The sequence below is a fragment of the Electrophorus electricus genome, chromosome 8 (genome assembly GCF_013358815.1).
Source record: "Electrophorus electricus isolate fEleEle1 chromosome 8, fEleEle1.pri, whole genome shotgun sequence".
NCBI lineage: Eukaryota > Metazoa > Chordata > Actinopteri > Gymnotiformes > Gymnotidae > Electrophorus > Electrophorus electricus.
In genome coordinates this window covers 19,422,645-19,444,382 of record NC_049542.1, presented here as the reverse complement: position 1 = coordinate 19,444,382, position 21,738 = coordinate 19,422,645, and the positions used below count along the sequence as shown (strand labels likewise).

Genomic DNA, 21,738 nt, shown 5'->3' with positions numbered 1-21,738 from the left:
CCAACCAGCAGACGGGGGAGGAAAGAGGAAGTGAAAACATCAGCACTATCTGTGTCGAAGAGAGAGGCAGAACGGCTACCGCTCCAAACTCCGGACATCGGCACTTTGGTGGCGGATCGGTCCCTTCGCCGCTTCAGGTCAGTCCAAATCATGTCACACGGAACGTCCGAGTTCTTGCATGTCTACAGCAGCAGCGCAGTCATGGGACCAAGGGGGGGTCGTACCCGTTTTAGTTTATGCGTTAGAATTAAAAGCGTGATAAATTAACAGCCTTTTGATGACCCGAGAACAGCTCGCGAATGTGGGGCTTTTGCTGATATTATTGTGTCAGTGTGGCCGGACCGCTACACAGCGTGAGACGAGTAGTCGCGTGAAAGGCTGAATACGAACTTAAAGGGCGCTATCAGTGCGAAGAACATGTTCGCCCCAGCGCAGAGCGCGCAAGTTGGCTGCCACGGCACTCACACTGTCAAACTTTACAGTATATTGTCTTTTTCTACACCTCACAGTACGTTATTTACACTTTGATTTAAATGCGGTACTCTTTGTGCTTCCGTGGTAACATTGTTAACATCTAGAACAAGAAATTAAACTTTTTAAAGCAAGTATCTTTTTGTGTCGAATTAAGCGTGGCATTTGTGCCTGCATGTATTTCCAGATTTTGTTATGCGTTTTGTGAGCGGCATCATTTGCTTTGCACATTTGTCCTGCTAAAGTGAACGTTTTGAATAAAATGGTAGCTTTTTTGGACATCCGTGTTATCCGCGGTTGTGTGTTTAAAGATGATCAGTCTTGGAGATATTACTATAAATTCATATTTACGATCAAATGCCACTGCCTTTTTTTATAGTTAATTTATATTATATATACCTTGGTTTCATAATGTGATGCACGGAAAGCATAGTGTGACCATTCAGAATTGTTTTCAATTTTAAAATATTAGAATAAGATGATGAGACCCATCATTATTGTCTGGTTTGGGATAAAGGGAATCTCCATTAAACGAAGCAATGGCTGAAAGATATTATATAAGACTTTGTGACTCTTGACAGTTTGTTTCTTTTATCCTCCAGTAGTTAAGTCGCTTAATGTTGACATCACAGCCTTCTGTGGACTGTCTGTGAGCTCTTGTCTGTGTGCCCTGCTGGCTGGTAGAGAGGCGTCTATATACAACACGTGCCTTACATTTTTTGATTAGACCTAATTAAATCAGCAGAGCTTTGGACAAATGGTTGGTGTTAGTCACCATAATAACAGTGGACATTCATATGTGGCTAATATGCAGTGTCCAACCACATATTTTGATACCCATAGCTGTTATTAAGAAGACAGTGGATTGCAGTGAGAAGTGCAATAAATACATGCTTGTGTCAGAGAGCTTGTTGGTATCCTGAGCATCATGTTTGGTTTATTAGCAGTATTGAACATATGGTGCAGAATGAGTCAGTGGGCTTCGTATCTTCTTAGTGTTACGCAATCTGTTTTTCCTCATTTCACCTTTGTAGATGTGGGGGAAAAGCTGCTGTCTTTGGATGTGTTGAAGTTGGCATTGGATATTGTTTTCTTTTCCCCTGACAGAGGTGCTTACAGTTTAGTTTTACATGAGAGCATCTCATTTGAATTTATCTCAAATACAGGGTGTGTATGAATTACCTTGCTCTGTTCCACAGTCTCTCACCTTTCTGTGCCAATTTACAGGCAGCTCTGGATTGTCGGTGATTTCTCTCACTTCTGCCTTTCCAACACTGCCCCACCCCCAGCTCATAGCCAGACTCTTTCACTTGAATAGATAGTTGTTGCTTTGTAAATTAGTTTATCTGCCAGTGAATTCATGTCCTACTCACGATGGCGTTCTTTTGATCAGTACTTGTCCATTAAATTGATTCACTGCAGGTTTAAGGTCATTGTTGGCTATTGCTGTAGTTGCTTTCAGCCTTTTCTGGGTTCAGCAGACACTGTGCTATCAGGTAGCAGGTAGATCGACTTATTTCCTCCACCTTTTAGTTTTCAGGGTTAAATGAATTTGACTCCCAGTTAAGATAAATGTTGCCATGCGTGTAATTGCTACCTCTAGTCTTAGATTAATTACAGAAAAAAAAATGCATGCAAATGGTTGGGTTGAAATCAAAGTGCCAAGATCTACAAATTTGTGAGGAGCTTTACTAATGATAGGCTGTAGGTATTTATGTCTCAGCCCCTTTAGATACATAGCATATTTGCTTCTGATAATTAATGAAATTAACTGCTAAATGAATAAACCCAGGCCACCATAAGGCTTGTTATTTCACTTTGCTTTGATATTACTTTGCTGTTAAATTTTACTTTGATTTTACTTTGATATTAAAGCCATATTTCACCTATTAAGCTATTCATCTTGTCTTCTGTGTGGCAGTCTTCCTTTATTGTTGCATCAGATCCAAGGTAATTTGGGCTCTTGTACGACTGCAGTGTACACTGGGCTGGGCACCTGTGTGGTCAGTAAAGGCACAGCATGGTGCCATGCCCCGTGTGCTTGCTGCTCCTCTGCATGAGCTGGCCTTGCTGGCACTACCCTGGCACTACCCTGGCACAGGCTGGCCGTCTCTGCCTGAGCACAGAGGCGCATTGTGTGGCAACTGGCTGCTGAGCAGTGCCTCAGCTCACTGCAGCTGCACATTCTGCCTGGGCCGCTCCTAAAGCCTGCTGCTCTGATAGCTGTCAGATGTGGAGTCCCCTGGCTTAGCCTTCAGCCAGAAGATCAGGCCATGTCCCTGTGGTGAGCAGGTCTCTCTCATTGGTCTCTCCATTTCGCCTCCGCTCTCGCTCTGGATCACAATTAGAACAGGAGACTCTGGGGTGTTGGCACTAATGAAATTGGTGCCGAAATGCAAATGTGTGTAATTCTAGCTGTGATCCTGATATCACTCCCATGGATAATATGGCTTTAAAGGTCAGCACTGATGACTCAGGTCTTGATCTGGTTTGCTCAGGCTTCCTATTAAACTGAGTTTTACTGTGTATGTTCTGTATCTTGCCAGATACTCTGGATTTATTGTGTTTTGTGGCACTAATTCACCAGATTTCTGTCTGAAGTGCTAGACAATATTGTATGCAGTTTCATACAGGCCTATGCTAAGAGTTTGGGGAATGAGAGGAAGACAGAGAGAGAGAGAACCAAAACTGGGATAAATGATGAGTGGAAGTAAAAGTCTTGACTATGTTGGTAGCACTGCAGTTTAGTTTGACTTCTAAGAAAACTTTAGCTCCCTTAACCCTCGAGGTCTTCACTTCATCTGGATATTGCGTTCTCTGATTGTTTGTTCTAAGAGGCTAAAATTGCCAGTTTTTGTTGCTTTTTCCTGTTGATGAGATGACTGCCATTAGATCTAATTATCCTCAACCATACTAGAAATGTTTCTGTTGGGTGTGCCCAGCATCTGCATTGCAACCCTTCTTTCTCAGACTATCCGATTCTTAATCGGGACTGAATATTGTTAATTAGTTTGTTTTTCCAAAGGGTCCTACTGCTCTTTTGTGTGAGATCAGTATGGTGTCTGCTTCAGTATGAATAGCCCTGATTCTGTTACATGGATTTCATTGCACAGTGACCTTGGCTTAAAATACTTAGAGAGTAGTGAGTTAGACATATGCTGAAATATGCAAAGGACATTTGATTGTCTGCTGGGATGCATATCACAGACAATAATTTTTTTTTTTTTTTTTTGCAATTAGAAAAAAAAAAAAAAAAAGAGAACAGTTGTTACTGCAGTTCTCCATCCAATCAGCACATATTTCTCAATCTTCATGGGGCAGAAGTCATATTTTTCAGCAAGGCATATGAAGTGTAAAAGTATATGAATGGTCAGAGTGTGCTTGGGCTTTTAGATATTCACATATATATGTGCATTTGTTGACACACAGTGGTGAAAGACCACAAGGTCTAAGCATTGTTTATTTGATGGTGACGTGTGATTTTCAAACTCTCTCTTGTTTTCTGCTGGCAGTGTCTCTTTCACCGTCTCGTCATACACCAGCAGTGGTCCCCTGACATAGGGGTAACTACTGAACTGACCTGATTTGGCAGGGCTGTTGAGCACTAAAGCTATCTTATTACCATGCACCAATGTTCACCTTCAGCTAAATCCAGTTATCAACACCACTGAGTATCTGTTTTGCATGCACAATTCATCAGCTTCCTTTTACCCTGTTTGTCACAGGCCAGGTTCTGACCACAGCACTCATGCTGATATTATTTTGGTGAGAGGCAGCTCTTAATCACAGCTTTATAACTGACATAGTGGTGGCCTGGTTGTGGGTGCTGTGCAGGTACAAGCTTAACAGGCACAGCAGTGCTGGGCTGAGAGTGGTCTGCCATCCAAAAATATCCAGCCGACAGCAGCCCCATGGCGATAAATTCACCATCAGTGAAGGGCTAAAGGACGGTTAATGGGAAGAGGGCATGACTTTTCTAACTATGTTAACGTACCAGGCTGGGGAATGGACACCCTGCCTAAGCTGCCTCCCACCACCCTCACTATGTTTTGACTTTTTTGAATGTGGCACCTGTACAGAGTCCTGAGTTCCAGATCAGGGCTGTATGTTGTTGGAGTTTGACAAGTGCCACGTTGCCTGCCTGGGAGCTCTGAAAACAGCATGGCCCCTGATCACTGTGCCAGGTCTACAGGGAACGTGTACATCTGTTGGCCTTGGCAGCACATTCACAACTGCCAGGACTGAAACAGGTGAGACAAGTGGCTGCTTGCTCGAACAGACTGGGAATCTGCAGTAAGGTGGGTTTTTTTGGTTGTTTGGTTGTTTGTTTGTTTTTTCCCTGACTGAGCTGCTGGAATGCATTTATGCTGTGTCTACACCAGACATGCTTGACCTGATCTACAGCTTCAGCTGGAATTTGGTTCGGGTGCTCTTGTCTGGTGTTTCTTTCTCCCTGGTCACTCTATTTGAGAGCGTCCGTGTTTCTCTCTCCCTGGTCACTCTATTTGAGCACGTCCGTGTTTCTCTACTTGGTTCCACTATTTAAGCACGTCCGTGTTTTTCTCCCTGGTCACCGGCGCCATGCCAGGTGGTGCATCTGTCTCCTGGCCACCTGCCGTGGATTCACCAGACACCAGGCTGCAACCCACCCTCCCACACCACTGTCTGCAAACAACCAGCAGCAGACTGCTTTAGCAGGGCTGCCCTAGCTGAACAGGGATGCTCTGTCTTTCACGCTTTCTGGAAGCGCTGTCTGACTGGTCTGGACATGCCGCTTCCTGATCTGGGGGACAGAGTGGAGAACAGCCATAATGTGAGCCACTGCTGACAAAAAATTACCACTGAGACTATAAAGGAAAAAAAAAGAAAAAATAAAGAAAAAGAGCTCACATCCGTCCTTGGCATGGAGGATGTGTCTGCGAGCGGAGTCAGGTAAGCCTCTTCCTGTTACAGGCTGCAGTATTCCATCCTGTATTTCCTCCTTTGGCCCATGCTCAGTTTTTCCACCAATGAGTATCATTTCTTTCCCTTCCCTCAGAGTGCCATGCAAGAGCACAAGGGTATCAGGTCAATTACAGAACAGCTTTCCTTAAGGGAAAGATGTAGTTTATTATTAGATGGTTAGGCAATCAGAGATTGTAGACTTTAAAGGTCTTTTTTAATGATCTGAAGAAAGTACTTTTCTACAGACGTTGATAGACTTGTTTTTCCTGCCTTGCAAAAAAGGTACAGACCACAATTAACCCCTGAAAGAACAGAAACTGATGTATTTGTAGGTCACCACGCCTATGTTCGCAGCAGAAAATACATGCACCGCATCAAAGCTGACATGCCAAATGAAAGGGCTCCCTCAGCAATGTAAACTGTACTCCCATAAAAATATACCAGCCCAACAGCAAACCTCAGTGAATGGGTAGGGTTGAGCACAGGAGAGATGAAAAGTGCTTGTGTGTGTGGGCACATCCAAACAGCAGCCTGGCATTGTGCAGCCTTTATGTTCAGAATGGAGGCGTCTGCACTGGCACGGCCTTCATTGCTCAGGATGGCAGTTCCCCCTGTCCAGCCAGCAAAGCCTGCAGCTCTGGGGCTTGCCAAAGACTTGGGGTGAGAAGGGTGTGTATTAGATACAGCTGGGGTAAGGGAGTAGCAGGGGACAGCTGGCTGTGTGTGTGTGTCTGTCTGTCTTTCTGTCTGTATGGTGTCTGCCTGTGTGTATGTGGTGCTTACATCACAGTATCGTCTTTGTTTTCTTCTCTGTGCCACTCACAAAGTGAATCATTTAAGAGTGCAGCCACTGAGAGGCCCCTGTGCCCCAGCGCTATGCCTGAGTATCCCACTGTACTTTATTTGCCATGGATCATATGGTGCTCATGCTGAGGGGAAGGAGTTTTGAAGGTCAGCAGGCTGCATACTGCTATCATTGCAGCCCTGGGTCTATACAGAAGCTACAGTGTATTAGTTATAGTGAACTCTGGTACTCCACAGACAAGTCAAAATGTATCACATGATATTGCTTGTGACGTTATCACTCGTGTTTTCATCTGTCTCCTGTGTGTTTGCAATGAGAGACACTTGCTTAGGAATGTGTCAGGGTTGTGTGGCAAAGGCTATTGTTACCTCTGTGAAAATTAAGTCAACCTGTGTACCTTAGAAGTTTGTGTTTGTGTGTGTGTGTGTGTGTGTGTGTGTGTGTGTGTGTGTGTGTGTGTGTGTGTGTGTGTGTGTGTGTGTGTGTGTGTGTGTGTGTGTGTGTGTGTGTGTGTGTGTGTGTGTGTGTGCATCATGCATGTGCAGGGGAGGGCATTTATTTTTGTTGCACTCAGGAATAGTTTCCACAGACAATGGAAAATAAGAATAGAAGAGAAGTGTGGATATTGTGTTCCATTTCTGTCAGGCTCACTGGTATAGCACTAAGTTTATCTAGAGGGCTTGAGGCTTCAGGGCACTCATTTAGAAAAAAAGACTTTCTGTGCCCGACTTCCACTGTGTGGATATTGAACCATTTTTCTTGAAGTAGGACATTTAAAAATAGCAACAAATCAATCATAAAACATTCCAGCCTCTTGCAGGTCTCAATCTAGGCTAGCAAATCCCATCTGGGTTTTCTCCTATGTACAGAGCTGATAAACTTCACTTGTAGAGCTTAAATAGAAAAATGGATAACCATATTTTTATGTATAAACACATATATTTTGTTTGTTTTTCTGTGCCTTTTTCTTTGAAGTTTTCTTTGATTTTGTTGTTGTTGTTGTTGTTGTTGTTGTTGTTTTGGTTTATTTTTTACTTGGGTTTCCCGCAGCTGCGGTGTTGTATCCAGCTCCCAGTGGTGCTGGTCTCTCCCCTCACACTTCTGTCACAGCGGTCAGGCTGGGCATAAGGAAGGGCTGCCATCTTCCTCAGCATCTTTGCAGGCGGTGAGGAGAAGGACCTGACTGGCTACTATGCTGTGTAGATATTGGAAAGACAGCATTCCAGTGGGAACCTGGGGGGGGGGGGGGTCTTTAAGAAGGTGAAAGTAGGTAACATGAAGATTTCTAGGGCTGCTCTGACATGCAGTGGATTTGTTTTGTCAGATTAATTTCTTTTCCACTTATAGGCAGACAATTTTACAGGAGAGAAAAGAGGGAAAAATTTACAACACAACATGATTTCTAGAGTCATAGTTGGCAGACTGCAGCATCACATCGATCTATAAAGCATGTGACCTAATTTACAGTAGTTCACAGCCACAGTATCTGTGATCCACACTGCAGATGTCCAGACCGTCCAACTCCCAGGTGCTTGACTGTAGTGTGAAGAGGCACGGGGCCGGTGCCGCCGCCCTGCTGACACTCACTGGTAATCTTTTAATTGTGTGACGGATTATGAGCAGCACGGTGAAATGTGTGCGACCACGGTGCTTACTTTGTGCTTTGCGTGTGAGGACCTGATTCACCTGGAGTGGAGGCTCTCTGAGCCCTTGGGCCTGGGTCCACTCCCCCTCCCACCACCTCGCTGAGTGCAGTGGGAGGCTGGGCAGGGCTCCATCAGGCTGCTGTAAGCCTTTCTCACTCCAGCATCCTCCACTCACAGTTAACAGAGTCAGTGGAAGGCAGGAAGGACTGCTGTTTACCTGCAGTCTGGTTTTCCTTTGCTGAAACGTGAGTGCGAGCATGTTGTTGTGGAGCTGTTGTGCAGTTCAGTATCCGGGCAGAGCAGACGGGATGGAAAGTAAAGCCTTGGAATTGTTTTGATTATTACAAAAATTTGTTTATTCATTTATTTTGCAGAAGAGAGCAAATATATTTTTATTTAAGCTTTTGTGGTTTTCTCTCTAATGATGTAGGCAAAGCTTTGGCTTAATGTCTTTGTCATGCTGCTGCTCATTGCTGGCTCTACCACACACACACACACACACACACACACACACACACACACACACACACACACACACACGCACACACTGTGTTTGCTCTCTGAAAGAAACCTCCACTCCTCTCCTCAGGTGCTGAAGAGGCATTAGCGGGCAGCCCTCACAGAAGCCCATTCACCTTGAGTGTGTAGCGAAGCCTCTCTCATTATCTGTTTACTGATCTTACCTCCCAAAACAAAATCACCTGTGGGTTATGCTGCTTCTAGTGCCCAGCAAGAGTCCTACTGTGACTAGAATGTTCAACTCTTATGGAGTCCCCCATATGTCATATCAACACAGTTTGAAATTTGGTGTGTATTTTTATTTTTTTTTACATTAAATATAAAATGTTTCTATGAGATGTTGGATCCTGTATGTTCTCCTACTTTAGCTTGGCAGGAGGCCATGCTCAACAGACAAAAAAGTGACAGCTTGCTGTTTTGCTACTGTGATTCTCATTTGAGTGTTGCACACTCTAATGCAATAGTCTTCACCTTTATTCCATTGCTTAACATCCAGTATGGTTGCCTTTTTGCTGTCCTGCAGTGACTTTATAATAAGAAACTGGGCCTTTGTGGTTAAACTGAGATTCATGAGTTCTTCTGCCCTGATTACCTAATATTTTGTGTATTTTTCAGGGCATGTTATGTTTCGTAACCCACGTATCTGAGCCATTCAGTGCTTTTTTTAGAGCTGAATATTTCTGAAAGAACAGTTTGGTGTTTTTGTTCTGCCTGGCACTGCCCACCTCAGCCCACTCCACATTAAGCACCACTGAGGGCAACGATGCTTTGGCGCTGTGCGTTCATGCCTGGTTAGATGTTCTACTGGCCAGGCTTTGAAGCTACTAAAGAAAAGTTTTCTCAGCCTGTGCCTGGAGAGATCCCCCTCCTCCTCCGCCTCTTCTTCCTCCTCCTACTCCACCTCAGATCACCACTGGTTGGACAATGGAGGAGTAGGGCTGCCCTACAGGTTTCTCACCCTCTGTCCCAAAATGAGGCTGTTCTTCCGGGGCGCAGAGGAGAGACCTGCGTGTGCCTCCCACACAGCCAAAGAGCCAATCTACATGACCTCACATGGGGGTCGACCTCACTGTGTCAACATAACCAAGAGCATCCATAAGGTTTTATGGACAAACATTTGTAACATTTGTAAAAGCTGAGATGCAGGCTCCTGCATTGTTGGAATAATGGTGAGTATTGCGAGATCCAGACTGGTCTGGTTGGGGTTTGAACTCAGCTATGACAGTTACCCATTTCAGTGAGCCAAGAGCCATACAGGCCAAAGTCCTGTGGCTGACGACAGAAGAAATTTCTAGGATTTCTCTCATCCCATTAAATGGATATAATTAAGTGGAAGAGATGGCCATGATCTGATGGGGATTGATTTAAGAGCACGGAGTGTCTCTCTTTAGTGATTCTTACTTCTTACTATAGGATAAATGCTGTATGGTGCTTCATTTTTAATTACTCTGCCACACTGAATCAAAAATATTCTCTCCTGATTATTGACTATGCAAATTTAATAGATTGTTTAAAACAACATTGTAATATAATCTACAAAATAATATACCCTTTGTTTTTCTTCATCTCATGAACCTAGAATCTTGGCCAGTTGTGTTTCCCTATGTGTGAGGAATAGGCAGTGCTTCCCCCTTTCCTTTCCTTTCTTCCTGACAGCAAGAGTGCTCACGATCTCTTGCATCCTCTGATCTCCCTCCTGCCTGCAGTTAGCATGTGAAGGGGCGGGGTGGGACCCGGTTGGGCAGGGCAGTGTCTGAGCCTGCTAGGGGGCTGGGCCCAGGAGCAGAAGGTCACACAGTCAGGAATACTCACCCAGCTCACCCAGCCTTCATCAAACATGCTCACTATGGAAGGAGCTTCAGTGCTGCTGAGCTGTTAGCTTGTTTGGCCTTTGATCCTGACAGCATCCCTTATAAACCAGGCCTTTTGCTTGCTATGCCCAGAAATTTAACCACAGCATTTAAACCATGGCTCAGATGTTTTTAAACTCTTTTTTGGTAAGTCTTTTTATAGAGTTACTGGAATATTCTGAGCGGTAAAATGTAGCTTCAAATTTTGATACTATTTCCCCCTCCCCCTCTCCCCGCACCCCCAAATAGGATAATGTTACAGTGAGGTGACCTGTTATTGAGAGCACAAAAGGTTTTTGAAAAAGCTGGAGATTGTTTGTTTGTTTTTCCTAGTTTAAGAGCTAATAAAGCATGGCCAGTGGCAGATGCACACAGCAGCACTATTACATAAGACTATTGACATCCACTCTTCTTATAAGACCACTGTTTTGGAAGACTTCATATGGATTAAAGGTGATTAACCTGGTGGCACCTTTCTAATGGGATTACTGCTGACCATCTCCACCCCCAACCTTAGCTGCTCAGGACAAAACATAACCCTGAGTGTCTGATTTAGCCATGGACTCATAATAAAGTCGTTCTTAAATGTTCTGAAAAGTTGAATTTAAACAAACTGACATTCTACTGAAAACAGCTTTTATTAGAAGATATTTCAGTAGCCCTTTTTGAACATAGACTTTTGCCTATTCTAGCCCTTAATTGACCAAATCTCCATGCGAAGCCTGGCCCATGCGCTGGGCTGGGGGTGGGCAATGGTGGGTGGGTGAGGGAGTAAATGGCTTCGTCATGCCTGCCTAAGGTGGCCTGCAGTGGGGAAAGCGAGGAATGGCGAGCTGAGGGACTGAACGCCGTGCACAACTAATTGGAACACAGGGCATCGTGCTTGCATCTCTGAGGAGACAGCTGGCTCTCTACTGTGTCGGGGGGTGGAGGGTGGGGGGCTGTAGCTGCTTCTGGGCCAGCCATGTGTGCCTGCCTAGTTTAAAGACGAGGTGAGAGGCCTGTGGAGTTTAACCTTCGGTGAGAAATTTCTCAAGTAGCTATAACATGGTTATTGGGTCACTTAGGTTGATGTGACGAAAAATGAATTTGTTACAGCCCGTTTTCTTCAAAGACTCAGTCTTCTAGCTGTAATGGCCTGAGATGCACCATACTATGTGTGAATCATTCACAACTTCGCTGAAGTCATTCAGTTGAACTGCATCAGATTTTCCACAGTACAGGAATTGCCATGAAGGTCACGTTTTTAATTTTAGGCGCATTCATCTTTGTGTGTGTGTGTGTGTGTGTGTGTGTGTGTGTGTGTGTGTGTGTGTGTGTGTGTGTCTATCTATATATCTATATATATCTATCTATATCTATATCTATCTATCTATCTATATATAATTTTACACACACACCTTTCTGCCTCTCTTCTGCTTCTCTCTCTTCTGTGACCTTGACCACCTGTGACAGTCTTGTCAAAATCCAGGTCTAATTTTACAGGTCATTCCCCACCTAGTGCCTGGAGCTAGAAGTTTTCTCCATTGACTGGTGAAGCGCTACTGACCTCTCTTCATAAATGAAGGGGGTTAGAACAGCTTGCCCTGCCTGACAATGAAAGAGAGCTCTCCTCCAGTGTGAGGACCAGTACTGTCCGCCGGGCCCACTGGAGCCCACACTGGATGCTTCTCTACATGCTACCTGCCTCCTACTGACATCAGCCAAATAAACTGTCATCTCCCTCCACATTTAATAGTTTGTAGTCAGTGACGGTTGGAACTCATGTGCCTGACACGCCTCCCCTTCCTTTCACTCAACACTAAAGAACAGCTGCTCCTGTTGCATCAGTAATAAGGGGAGTGTTCATGCTCCTCTAAAGGTCATGAAAGAGGGAGCAGATGTGGAAAATTAAAGAAGCTAGCATGCCATAATCACCTGCTCTTGTTCATAGTGAGGTTTTTTGGCCCTGTGCTAATTGGCACACTGTGAATGTGTCATGTGATTTTGAGGGTGCAGTTCAGTGCTTCACTTCTGGAGATGCATCCATTCTCTGCATGCTGAAACTGAGAACATCCCCAGCCACCAATTTTGAGCTGTTGCAGTCCTACATTGTCTACCTCTAGTTATAGTAGAGGCAAGCAGTCATTTTCTTTAGTTCATCCAATGTTTTTATCTCATTAATGTGTATGAATTGTGAGATGATTGTGGCCATGTATAAGAGGCACAGAAAATATGGCATTTATCAGCTCTGGTGTACAAGTTGTCTACAAAATATTGACATTGCTTTTGTCAACAAGCTCTTCGTGCTATGCAAATAAATACAGCTATCGTTACATTTTATGTTTTAGAATCTCGTTTTTTAAGGAGAGCTTGTAGGAAAGTGAGCATTCCTCTTGCTAACAACGACTGTTAAAATTGATGAAAGGTATATGAACGGATTTATCTAGTCCTAGCCAACTTGGTAAATCAGATTCTCTGATTACCAGAGTAAACGTTATCTACATCTTGTGAAATTATGATCAAGGTTCACATTACACGTTAGCGGGTTTTGCACCGAGTTTGCGCGAATTTTTAAGGAAAAACCTGAATGCCCACAATTAGAAAAACAAACACCCACATGTCGCAAAAAGGTTGCTAAGCTAGGATGACGTGGAAAAGTTAAGAGTATCACTAAAGTCAAAATTCGAGAGTGATGGAAAATGGTTTTCGAATAAACGTTGACATATAAGAGCGAGTTAAATATATCCATTTTCTTGTTTCGATGCCGCTCCTAATAAGGGTAGCGTACGTCATATAAGATTTCTTCGCATGATCATAGTAGATGGAAACTCGACTTAATTCGCATTTTTCGTCTGAAATTGCGTAAATGCGCGTGACATTCCGAAACTTTTGGATAGAAAACCGGATTAATGGTTTTATTTTGGCTCTGGATGTCGGCTAACAGTTCATCATATGTACAAGATCAAGTCTAGAAGGCGAAAAAGCTAGCTTTAATTGGTTTCGCATCTACTGTTGCAGCCGCGGTTGCTCTCATCCATTTTTTTGACAACAGCGGGCAAGAAGCCATATAAAATCCTGTCTGACTGTTCTCATTCAAATCGCATGGCCACGATTCGACTATGAATCCGATCTAGGACTATATACGAAAATTACTTAAATCAGATTTGAAAAGGTCAAATTTGCGTGTCCACACAGCCTGAAAAGTCAAATTTAAGTCACATTAACATAAAAATAATCGTACTTCAGGTTGGTAAAGTACTTTTATGTAAGGCTGATTTTAATATTGACGGTCATAATAACAGTAAAGTAAAGTAATAAAATAAATACATTCAATTAAAGTTCAGAATGTACAACAAAATATAAGACTGGAAAAAATTAATGTAGACCACGATAGATTTTTAATCTACATTTGTCTATAAAATCTATGACTCTTACAGTCCTAATATTCTCTAGAAATCTTTTTATCAAGTTTAGTAGCTATATAGGAAAACATAGCTTCCTCTCTTCAGTACTTGGGATTATGGTTGAGGTAGTTATAATGACAGTGTTGAGGTGGTCTGGGCTGAAACATTTCAAGAGATTGGTAAAATATGCTGGAGCTCAGCCATTAAGAGCTATAGTGTTATTAGCAAGACGTTTAATCAATGTGGATCAATTATTGCAGTTCTATTTAAAAAAACTCAAAAACAAACTCAAAATGACATTTTTGGTATTCAAGTTGAAAGTAATTTAATTGAGAGAGACATTTATAAATTATATATATTATAAATGTGTACTTTCAAATGGTAAAAAGAAAAAAATGCAGAGAGTGAATAAGGATATACATGCACTGAGAAATCCAATTATTGAGCTAAAATCCAGTTCTCTTCATCTTATTTCTTAACTTGATTTATCTGCCATACTTTGACAGAGGAAATCAGAGTATGTTATTTATATGACCAATTAAATGATCAGATAACTGGAGAAATCCGATTATGATCAGACTATTATGTGCATGTAACCGCACTGAGTGTCAGTTATATTGTGTTATTGTGATGTGTTTCATATTGAAGTTCCTGCCAGTTGCTGCTACTTCTAATCTGGTGAACAGAAACATGTATGTGTATGTGACAAATAAACTGGAAATTTGAAACCAAATAGATTTTTTTTAGAAGTCTTTCCTAAAGTGAACCTACCTTTTTTTTCCCAGTGAGTTCACACACCAAAATGTGAATTTAAATTAGTGTGTTTACATGTGTAAATTCACATTACAGTGTGTTCACATACATACTGTGTGGCCCCTGGATCTGTTTGCTCTAAGCTACTTCAGTTGGGTCCTGGTTTTGAATTTTGCCGCTCTGTTCAAGGCGCCTTGTTGTTTCCTCTTCTTATGAAGAACGCCTACTTCCTCCTTCTGTTCTCTGCTTCTCTGTCTTGCTCTGCCTCTATCTCTGTGGCCAGGCAAGGGTACTGGGCAAGAGAAGTAAAGTTGTCTTACTAGAGCTTGTTCACGGTTTGGCCCAGGAGGCCATCGTGCTTCGTGGAGGTTGTATATCAGAGGAGAACTGCATACTGTGTGGGGTAGAGTTAATCAGCTTACAGAAGAAGCAAGTGGTTAGACTGGCTGCCCCGTGAGGACCTTTCTGGGTGAGTTCCTTTTCAGCAATTGCAGCTGAGGCATATGAGACTCTAGGGTGTGGTCTCAAGCTAAAGCAGCATCCCTGTCCTGCGCAACCTGCTGGACTCCACCTGACCTTAGCTAGGATTGCAGTACATCGGACTTACTCTTCTGGTGACTAGTTCTTCACAGTTGGTTTGTCTCTTTGTAGACAGGTAAAATGTGTGGCATTGCTTTGGAGCATTAGAACTGTACTTGTATCTTTTGGAGCATAACAACTCATTAAATGTACATAGTATCTTTCCCATTTGATCTAATGTCTAGTGAAGTCTGTTTTGAACTTTTTAATGCTTCAGCAGAGTACACTTTATCTTAGAGTACTGGCCCTACCCCACCCCCACCCTACACTACATCTTCCAGTGTGTATTACGTGGAAACCATTGCAGTATGCCTACTGCTAAATTTCAGCTGATGTGGCTACTATTATAGATGGCTGTATTTCAGTAGGGCTAACTGTACCGCAGCGCTCTGGTGCTCTGGGTGTGAGGAGCAGGGAATGGAAGCAGGCTGAAGTAGAAATTGCTGTTTTGCTGCACGGCAGATAAAGAGCCTTGGTGGAGTCATTTGACAGGATATCCTGGTTATTACACGAGAGAAGGAGGAAGGCATGTTAGTGAGGCAAAAACGCTTGCTATGACCCCACTTGCAATCTGCACTGCTTCTGTTTTATATTGCATCCGACAAGTTAACTTGTTTTTAATAAATTGATTATTTTCTTTCCTTATTTTATAATAGCCTAATATAATTGTGCTGCCTAGTCTACTGCATGTAAAATAGTTTCTGGCCTTTTTTCTTTTTTTTTTTTTGGTTGCAAAAGTCTCTCCAGTGCCTCAGGCAAATGTTCTTCCCCTGTGTATCACTCATTGTTTTGTCACACCAAGATTAGTAGAGGGGATATGGACACAAAAGACCCATTTTTAACCCTTGAAAAGGGAGGCTTTAACAAGTTCCTTTCTGAAATGCTGAGGGGTGGGTGAAGTAGGAGTTAATGCATGCGTGGATAAGAGAATATCATCCATGTCTTTCAGATATGATTTTAGGTATGTTTTTCCCACGAGCCTTGCAGGTGGATGTGTATGAGTGGGGGATGAGGCAGACAGAAATGAGAGATAGATTAGTAATGACTGGCTGGCTGCGTCCTGCGCCTTTGTTCCCCAGCAGAAATAGAGGCCTCTAGTCCTTTGTAGAAGTGCTCAGCACCATCTCCCTGCACACCCTGGCCCTTTGTGGAGATGTCAGATGCTTTGCCTCAAGGCTTTTTTGAAATCTATATAGGATGTAAGCAATCCCCCCCCCCCCCAACCATGTGTACACAGGGAAAGCTAGTCAGTGAGAGAGCTAAACAAGGCTCCTTTAGTCCTGCTGTTGTTCATAGGACACCCATCATGTTTGGTTGACTGCAGCTGTCTGATTTGGACATGTGGACTTTGTTTTAGATGTTTAATCTTACACTAAAACAGTATCATAAAATAACATTTGTTAGATAAATCAGCAAAGATATCCCTCAACATTAGTATTTTATATAACTTTCTGCTGTCAGTGTCATTTTTTGATCTATGAACCGAAGCAGTGGGATTGGGTATCTATAGAAGACCTGTGCCTGACCTCAGACCAGTTTTGCATTTTGCTTCCAGCAAGTAAAGCTAGAACTCTTCCATCAGGGTCTAGATGCGCACAAAAGGACCTGAAACCAGATCAGTTCTTGGAATCCACAGTGCCAGCTGGACAGAAGCTGCCAGCGTTGTGTCCCCACCTCTCTCCGGAGAGAAGGAGCGCATGTAGCGTCTGCTTGGTTTGCTGAGCTGAGACCTCACCATGAAATGTCCCAAGATTAAATACTATCCCTTTTCTCTTTGATCAGCCAACCTGCTCTCACTCCATTTCCAGTGGAAAGACCAGAGTTTCAGGCTTATTTAGTCTGCAGGGTTGGAGTCCGCATTCTTATTTTTACACTCATGGAGTACTGTAGACCAAGAGTTCTTCTAAGCCAATGTAAGCCCAGACTGCTGTGGGCTTCTAAGCCCAGACTGCTGTGGTGGTTCCTGCACACTACTGACCTTTCTCCTCGACTCGTTAAAGACTGTCATGAGTTGACTCAGGTGTACCATGCAATGAAAACTCAAAAATGAAGTGCAAAGAGGGCTGGCAGTACCAGAGCTGAGAACCTTGGCTGTTTTAAACAGTATTATGACTCGGTTGGTCACTATGACCTCAGCTACACAGTTCTGTGGTTTATATTAGAAGGTGCCCTGAGTAATAAAGTGACTTTTGTAAAATGGGCATGGTGTTACTGTTTTTAGGTACGTGCCAGACATTTGGTCTGGACTAAAATAACTCCTTCATTTGATTCACAAAGGATGTGATGACTGCTTAAAGAGCTGCATCAGACATAAGTGGCAAATGCACTGTACTATGTGGTACAGATATGTTATTCATAAAACATATTTTCAATTAAAGTCAAACAAGGGGGATTCAGGCCACAGATTAAGCCTGGTGCGAGTTAACAGAGCCCGGGTATCAAAGGGATACCCTCAGGACTGGGACTGTGAGGAGCTGGCACAAAGCCCGGGGCTGCATTCGCCATGGCATGCCGCATCCTGGAAATCTCCTCCATCAGACAGTGCTGTATAGTCGCTACCCACATCCACAGCATTTTTCCTTAGCCATGTTTAATGTCAACAATCCATGTGGTATGTAGCAACTTTTTCCAGGAATGGAGCAAGAGCCCCATGCTTGTTTTGTTTCTGGGATCTGAGAAAAGGGAGCCAAGTCCAGCAGGAACTTGTGAAAAGAGACGTTTCAAGCATGTGAAAGTGGCTGTGATCACTGGACAAAAAGGATGATAAAGAATAAAGCCAAGAGAGACTAGCTGTGTGCCACTTTCTACCCCTGTGGGAATGGCTTGGTCACTATCTGTTAGGAGGTGCAGGCATGAGTGATGTGACTAACAGCTATGGTGGCATGATCCCTAGTCCTGCTCTTGCATCATCACTGCATGAAAGCTTACAGCACAGGCAACTCAGGAAAACAGAATGGGAGCATTATCTGTGGACTTTCCTCTACAGGTCTGAAAGAGAGAAGAATTACAGGAAGTAAATCGCATGAAGCTCAGCTGGCTTGCACTCAACTTGTTTAGCCCCCCCAACATGCACGAACACTCACACAAGGAACCCCAACACAACAAGCCTGTCTACCATGGCAGCTTAAGAGATTTGCTTGTCTGCTGTTTGGGGGGCATCCAGGGAAGGGCAATCAATAACCACAGGCTTTCAACCCTCTCTTTCTCCTCCTGTTCCCAGACCTCCAATCAGCCACACCCTCACTTTACTGATCACCTCAGCTTGGCAAAGGCATGATAAGCCAGTCTCATCAGATGATAAGATTTCATGTTAGCAACAAAAGTTTCAAGTCCATCTTGCATTTGGCCTTCTCTTTTCTATAGCAGCACACATGTTATCACTGTGATCCAGAGTGGTGTGATTGGGACAGACTGCATAATTCCATATGGAAAAAGATGGCTTGTGCTTATTTGCACGAACACACACATCTGCAATTCAGTGCATTGTTTATTACAGCCTGTGCCCAAGGGGGCTTGCATATATCTGCATGAGAAGGTCAGTGCTCTGCAAGGGAGCTAATGTTCTCCCCCACCTCAGCCTGCCTACACCCTAAAGCATGCGCTCCAGAACCAAGGGGTGATGCACCCCTTCCAAAGCTTTTCCGTTTCTTGGAACGGGCATGTCGCAGTTTAGACAGGAGAGCAGGAGATGAAGGGACACAGTGTGCATTGCTTCCGTTGTGGCAGCTGACTAGGCTGTTGGCTCTTCAATAACAGTGTGAACCAGGTGTTCGCAAAGCTGTTCTCACTGCTGCTGTCGGGATGAAAAGCCCATCAGATGCAAGTTGAGCTGTTTGTCTATACAGCCCTGCAGAGAAACAGCTTGGATGTTACACCACCCCAGACTGATAGATGCAAATAATGATGCAACAGCCACCATGGCAACAGGCCCTGGGTAATGACTGTGGAGATTATTATGGGATGAGTCATGGCAGGCGAGTGACACGACGGCATATTTGAATAGACTGCGATGATGCTCGCTACACTGACTGGGAGGGCTCATGTTTTCACCAAGGGAATCATTCTTTGCATTATAAAAAGCAGATTAAAATATAAAAGGTGTCCTTGTAAGAGCTGATGCATCACAAGCTAAATAATTTATACATGCCTTCAGGAAAGTTTGTTTTCCCAAGCTATTCTCTGAGTGTCTTTAATGTTTATTGTACTTCCATCAAGTGGAATGTAAGTTCAGTTGTAATGTAAATTGTCACCCTACCCCTATGTAAAGGTTTGTGCTGGCATATGCTTTTGTACTTCTACATAGTTTGCTGGTCCTTGAAGGTTAGAGGAGACTTCTCAAAGGGTATAATTTTCATAGTGAGATCTATATGTATTTTAGTAGGAGAAGCAAACATGTTTGGCTCTTGTTGATGTTGGCTAAGTTTGTGCACTTTGTTTATTGTGAATGTGAGTTCTGGCTTGGACTACATGGTTTAGGTTTGGCCTCCCTGGCCCCTGCAGCAGACTGCAGGTGTACTACTGGGGAGGCCTGCATGCCACCCTTCTGGGCAGGCTGGTACCATAAGGAATGGATTTTGAATTGCACATTGACCCTGTGTGTTTGTCTCTACAGATTTGGATAAGAGCCAGGCAGCAGTGACAGGCTTCAACCACCCTGCGCGGCAGCCATGCCACCCCCGGCGGACATCTTGAAGGTGGCCATTGAGTGGCCAGGGGCCTTCCCAAAACTCATGGAAATTGACCAGGTCAGTGCTTCTCAGTGCACTTCAGAAAAGATCATTATATGTTCCTACAATATCTGTTCCAGTGCTCCTCTGCCCTGGGTCTGGTGCAGCCTTTGGGGAATTTGGTAGAGTACTTGGTGAAAACAGTACAGGCGTGTTTCAGCTCTGCTTTGGATAAGCCCCATTGTACACGTTGCATTTAAGAATAGCTACAGACCTGCTGGTTGTGCTCTTGAGATGAAGTGGAAAAGTAAAGTGTTTTTTTACATTTTTTATTTAGGCTAATTTATCTCCTGTTTCTTACTGTGCATGCTACACTGTACAGTCCTGCTTTAATTGGTAGCATCTCTGCAGGTTGTTCAGTGTGAGGTCACATGGCAAACCCAAGCCTGCAGTTCATTCCTGAATGACTCACAGCTATAATGTGCAGGAGAAGCTGTGGAGACCTCCAAGAACAAGGCCACATAAATCCTCAGTACTCTGTTAGGCAAATGTGCTCTCGGATGGCTGTTCTCCTCTTCTCATCCTGTTTGCTTCAATATCCCTTTGCCTCTGGGTTGGGGGATTGGGGGGATATTGTTTCACTGTCAGGATGGGGGTTGCAGATGGGATCATGCAGAGAAAGGTGGGTGGAAGAGGAGGGTGGGGCAGTGAAACCTGGATCAGCCCACATCCCCTGCCACACTACCCATGAAGGGCATTTATTTATTCATCTATTAACTTTTATTTAAGCAGGATGATAAGATCTCATGGAAATTAAAAATCTCTCTTACAAGAGGATCCTCTCCAAGACAGGCAGACTTGTGAGCATCTCCCTTCTAGCTGTACAGGAAGCATGCCAGCCCAGTGTTCTGTTATTATCCTGGCCACATTTGAGTGTAGATACCATAGATACATGGACACAGTTTTACGGTATATGTTGGTGCAGCTCTACCATGTTAGTGCATGTCAGCTATATTAAAGTCAGCTTCTTGTTTGTAGTGCCCTTTTGGTAGAGGGAATCATGTATATTTAGTAGGTCTCCATTGTGAGGTTTATATAATGTTTGCCATTTAATGTTTCCTTTTTGCTCTTCACAGAAAAAGCCACTCTCGGCTATCATTAAAGAAGTCTGCGAAGGGTAAGGGATTTACACATTTATAGGCTCCGCTTTGCCTGACTAGCTACGTTTTGCCATTCCATAACAGCACACTGCTGCAAATCACTGTGCAGACACTTCAGAAGTAACTGCCATGTTTCCTCAATCTCCACTGTACAGGTGGCAGCTGCCGAACCATGAGACGTATGCTCTGCAGAATGCTGACTCCACAAACTTCTACATCACAGAAAAGGTGTCAGGATACTGCTTCCTCCAAAAAGACTACTGCTTTGCTTAAACTAAAAGGTTTTTACAGAAAGCCCTGCTTAAATACTAATCCCTCCAAACAGAACCGCAACAACATAAAAAATGGCTCTATCCTGCGGCTGACCAAGTCTCCTGTGAGTAGCAGATTTGCATGATTTCTTCCACTCCTGTCTCTCACTGTATTTTATGACAATGCTGGGAGTCTGAGAGGCCTGCTTTTAGCCATGCAGTAGCCCACCCATCATGGGCAATGCCCACTAGGCTGACCAAGCTTCCAAAATCACCAGCCGGTGGACAGGCATCTGGTGGGATGCCTTGTGGGATGCCTCGGTGGCAGAAGCTGCTCACCTATCGACCCTGCTAGAGCGTGCAGCCTGGCAGCCTGACCCTTTTGTTTGGGATATTGTGAAGTATATCCTTGTGGCAATGACTGCTATATTAAAGGTGCTGGCAGATAGAAAGTGAAAACTCTCATCATGTAATCTTTAAAAGCATGTAATGTGAGTAAAGGCAATAAAAGAGTTCAAAAGCTGGCTGTTCAGCCTAGCAATGACTTCCCTGTGTGTGTGTGTGTGTGTGTGTGTGTGTGTGTGTGTGTGTGTGTGTGTGTGTGTGTGTGTGTGTGTGTGTGTGTGTGTGTGTGTGTGTGTGTGTGTGTGTGTGTCTGTCTGTCTGTCTGCCTATGTGCACGTGTGTGTATTACCCATGCACTTCTG

The 21,738-nt window shown here is 43.8% G+C and overlaps 1 protein-coding gene across 6 annotated transcripts in view; it reads left to right on the top strand.

Moving 5' to 3' along the window:
• Nucleotides 1–11: 11 nt before the first annotated feature.
• The window catches only part of elmo1 (engulfment and cell motility 1 (ced-12 homolog, C. elegans)), a 60,380-nt gene continuing 38,653 nt past the window's right edge, over nt 12–21,738 (top strand). For 4 of the 6 annotated variants that reach the window (XM_035528875.1, XM_035528871.1, XM_035528872.1 and 1 more), the window contains exons 1-5: nt 14,629–14,843; nt 19,566–19,698; nt 20,757–20,797; nt 20,936–21,008; nt 21,106–21,156. In XM_035528875.1, the coding sequence (XP_035384768.1) occupies nt 19,621–19,698; nt 20,757–20,797; nt 20,936–21,008; nt 21,106–21,156 (243 nt within the window). In that variant the 5' untranslated portion in view covers nt 14,629–14,843; nt 19,566–19,620. Of the gene's footprint in view, nt 138–14,628; nt 14,844–19,565; nt 19,699–20,756; nt 20,798–20,935; nt 21,009–21,105; nt 21,157–21,738 lie in introns of those variants that run through there. The other 2 variants (XM_035528870.1, XM_035528874.1) reach the window with 2 other exon arrangements.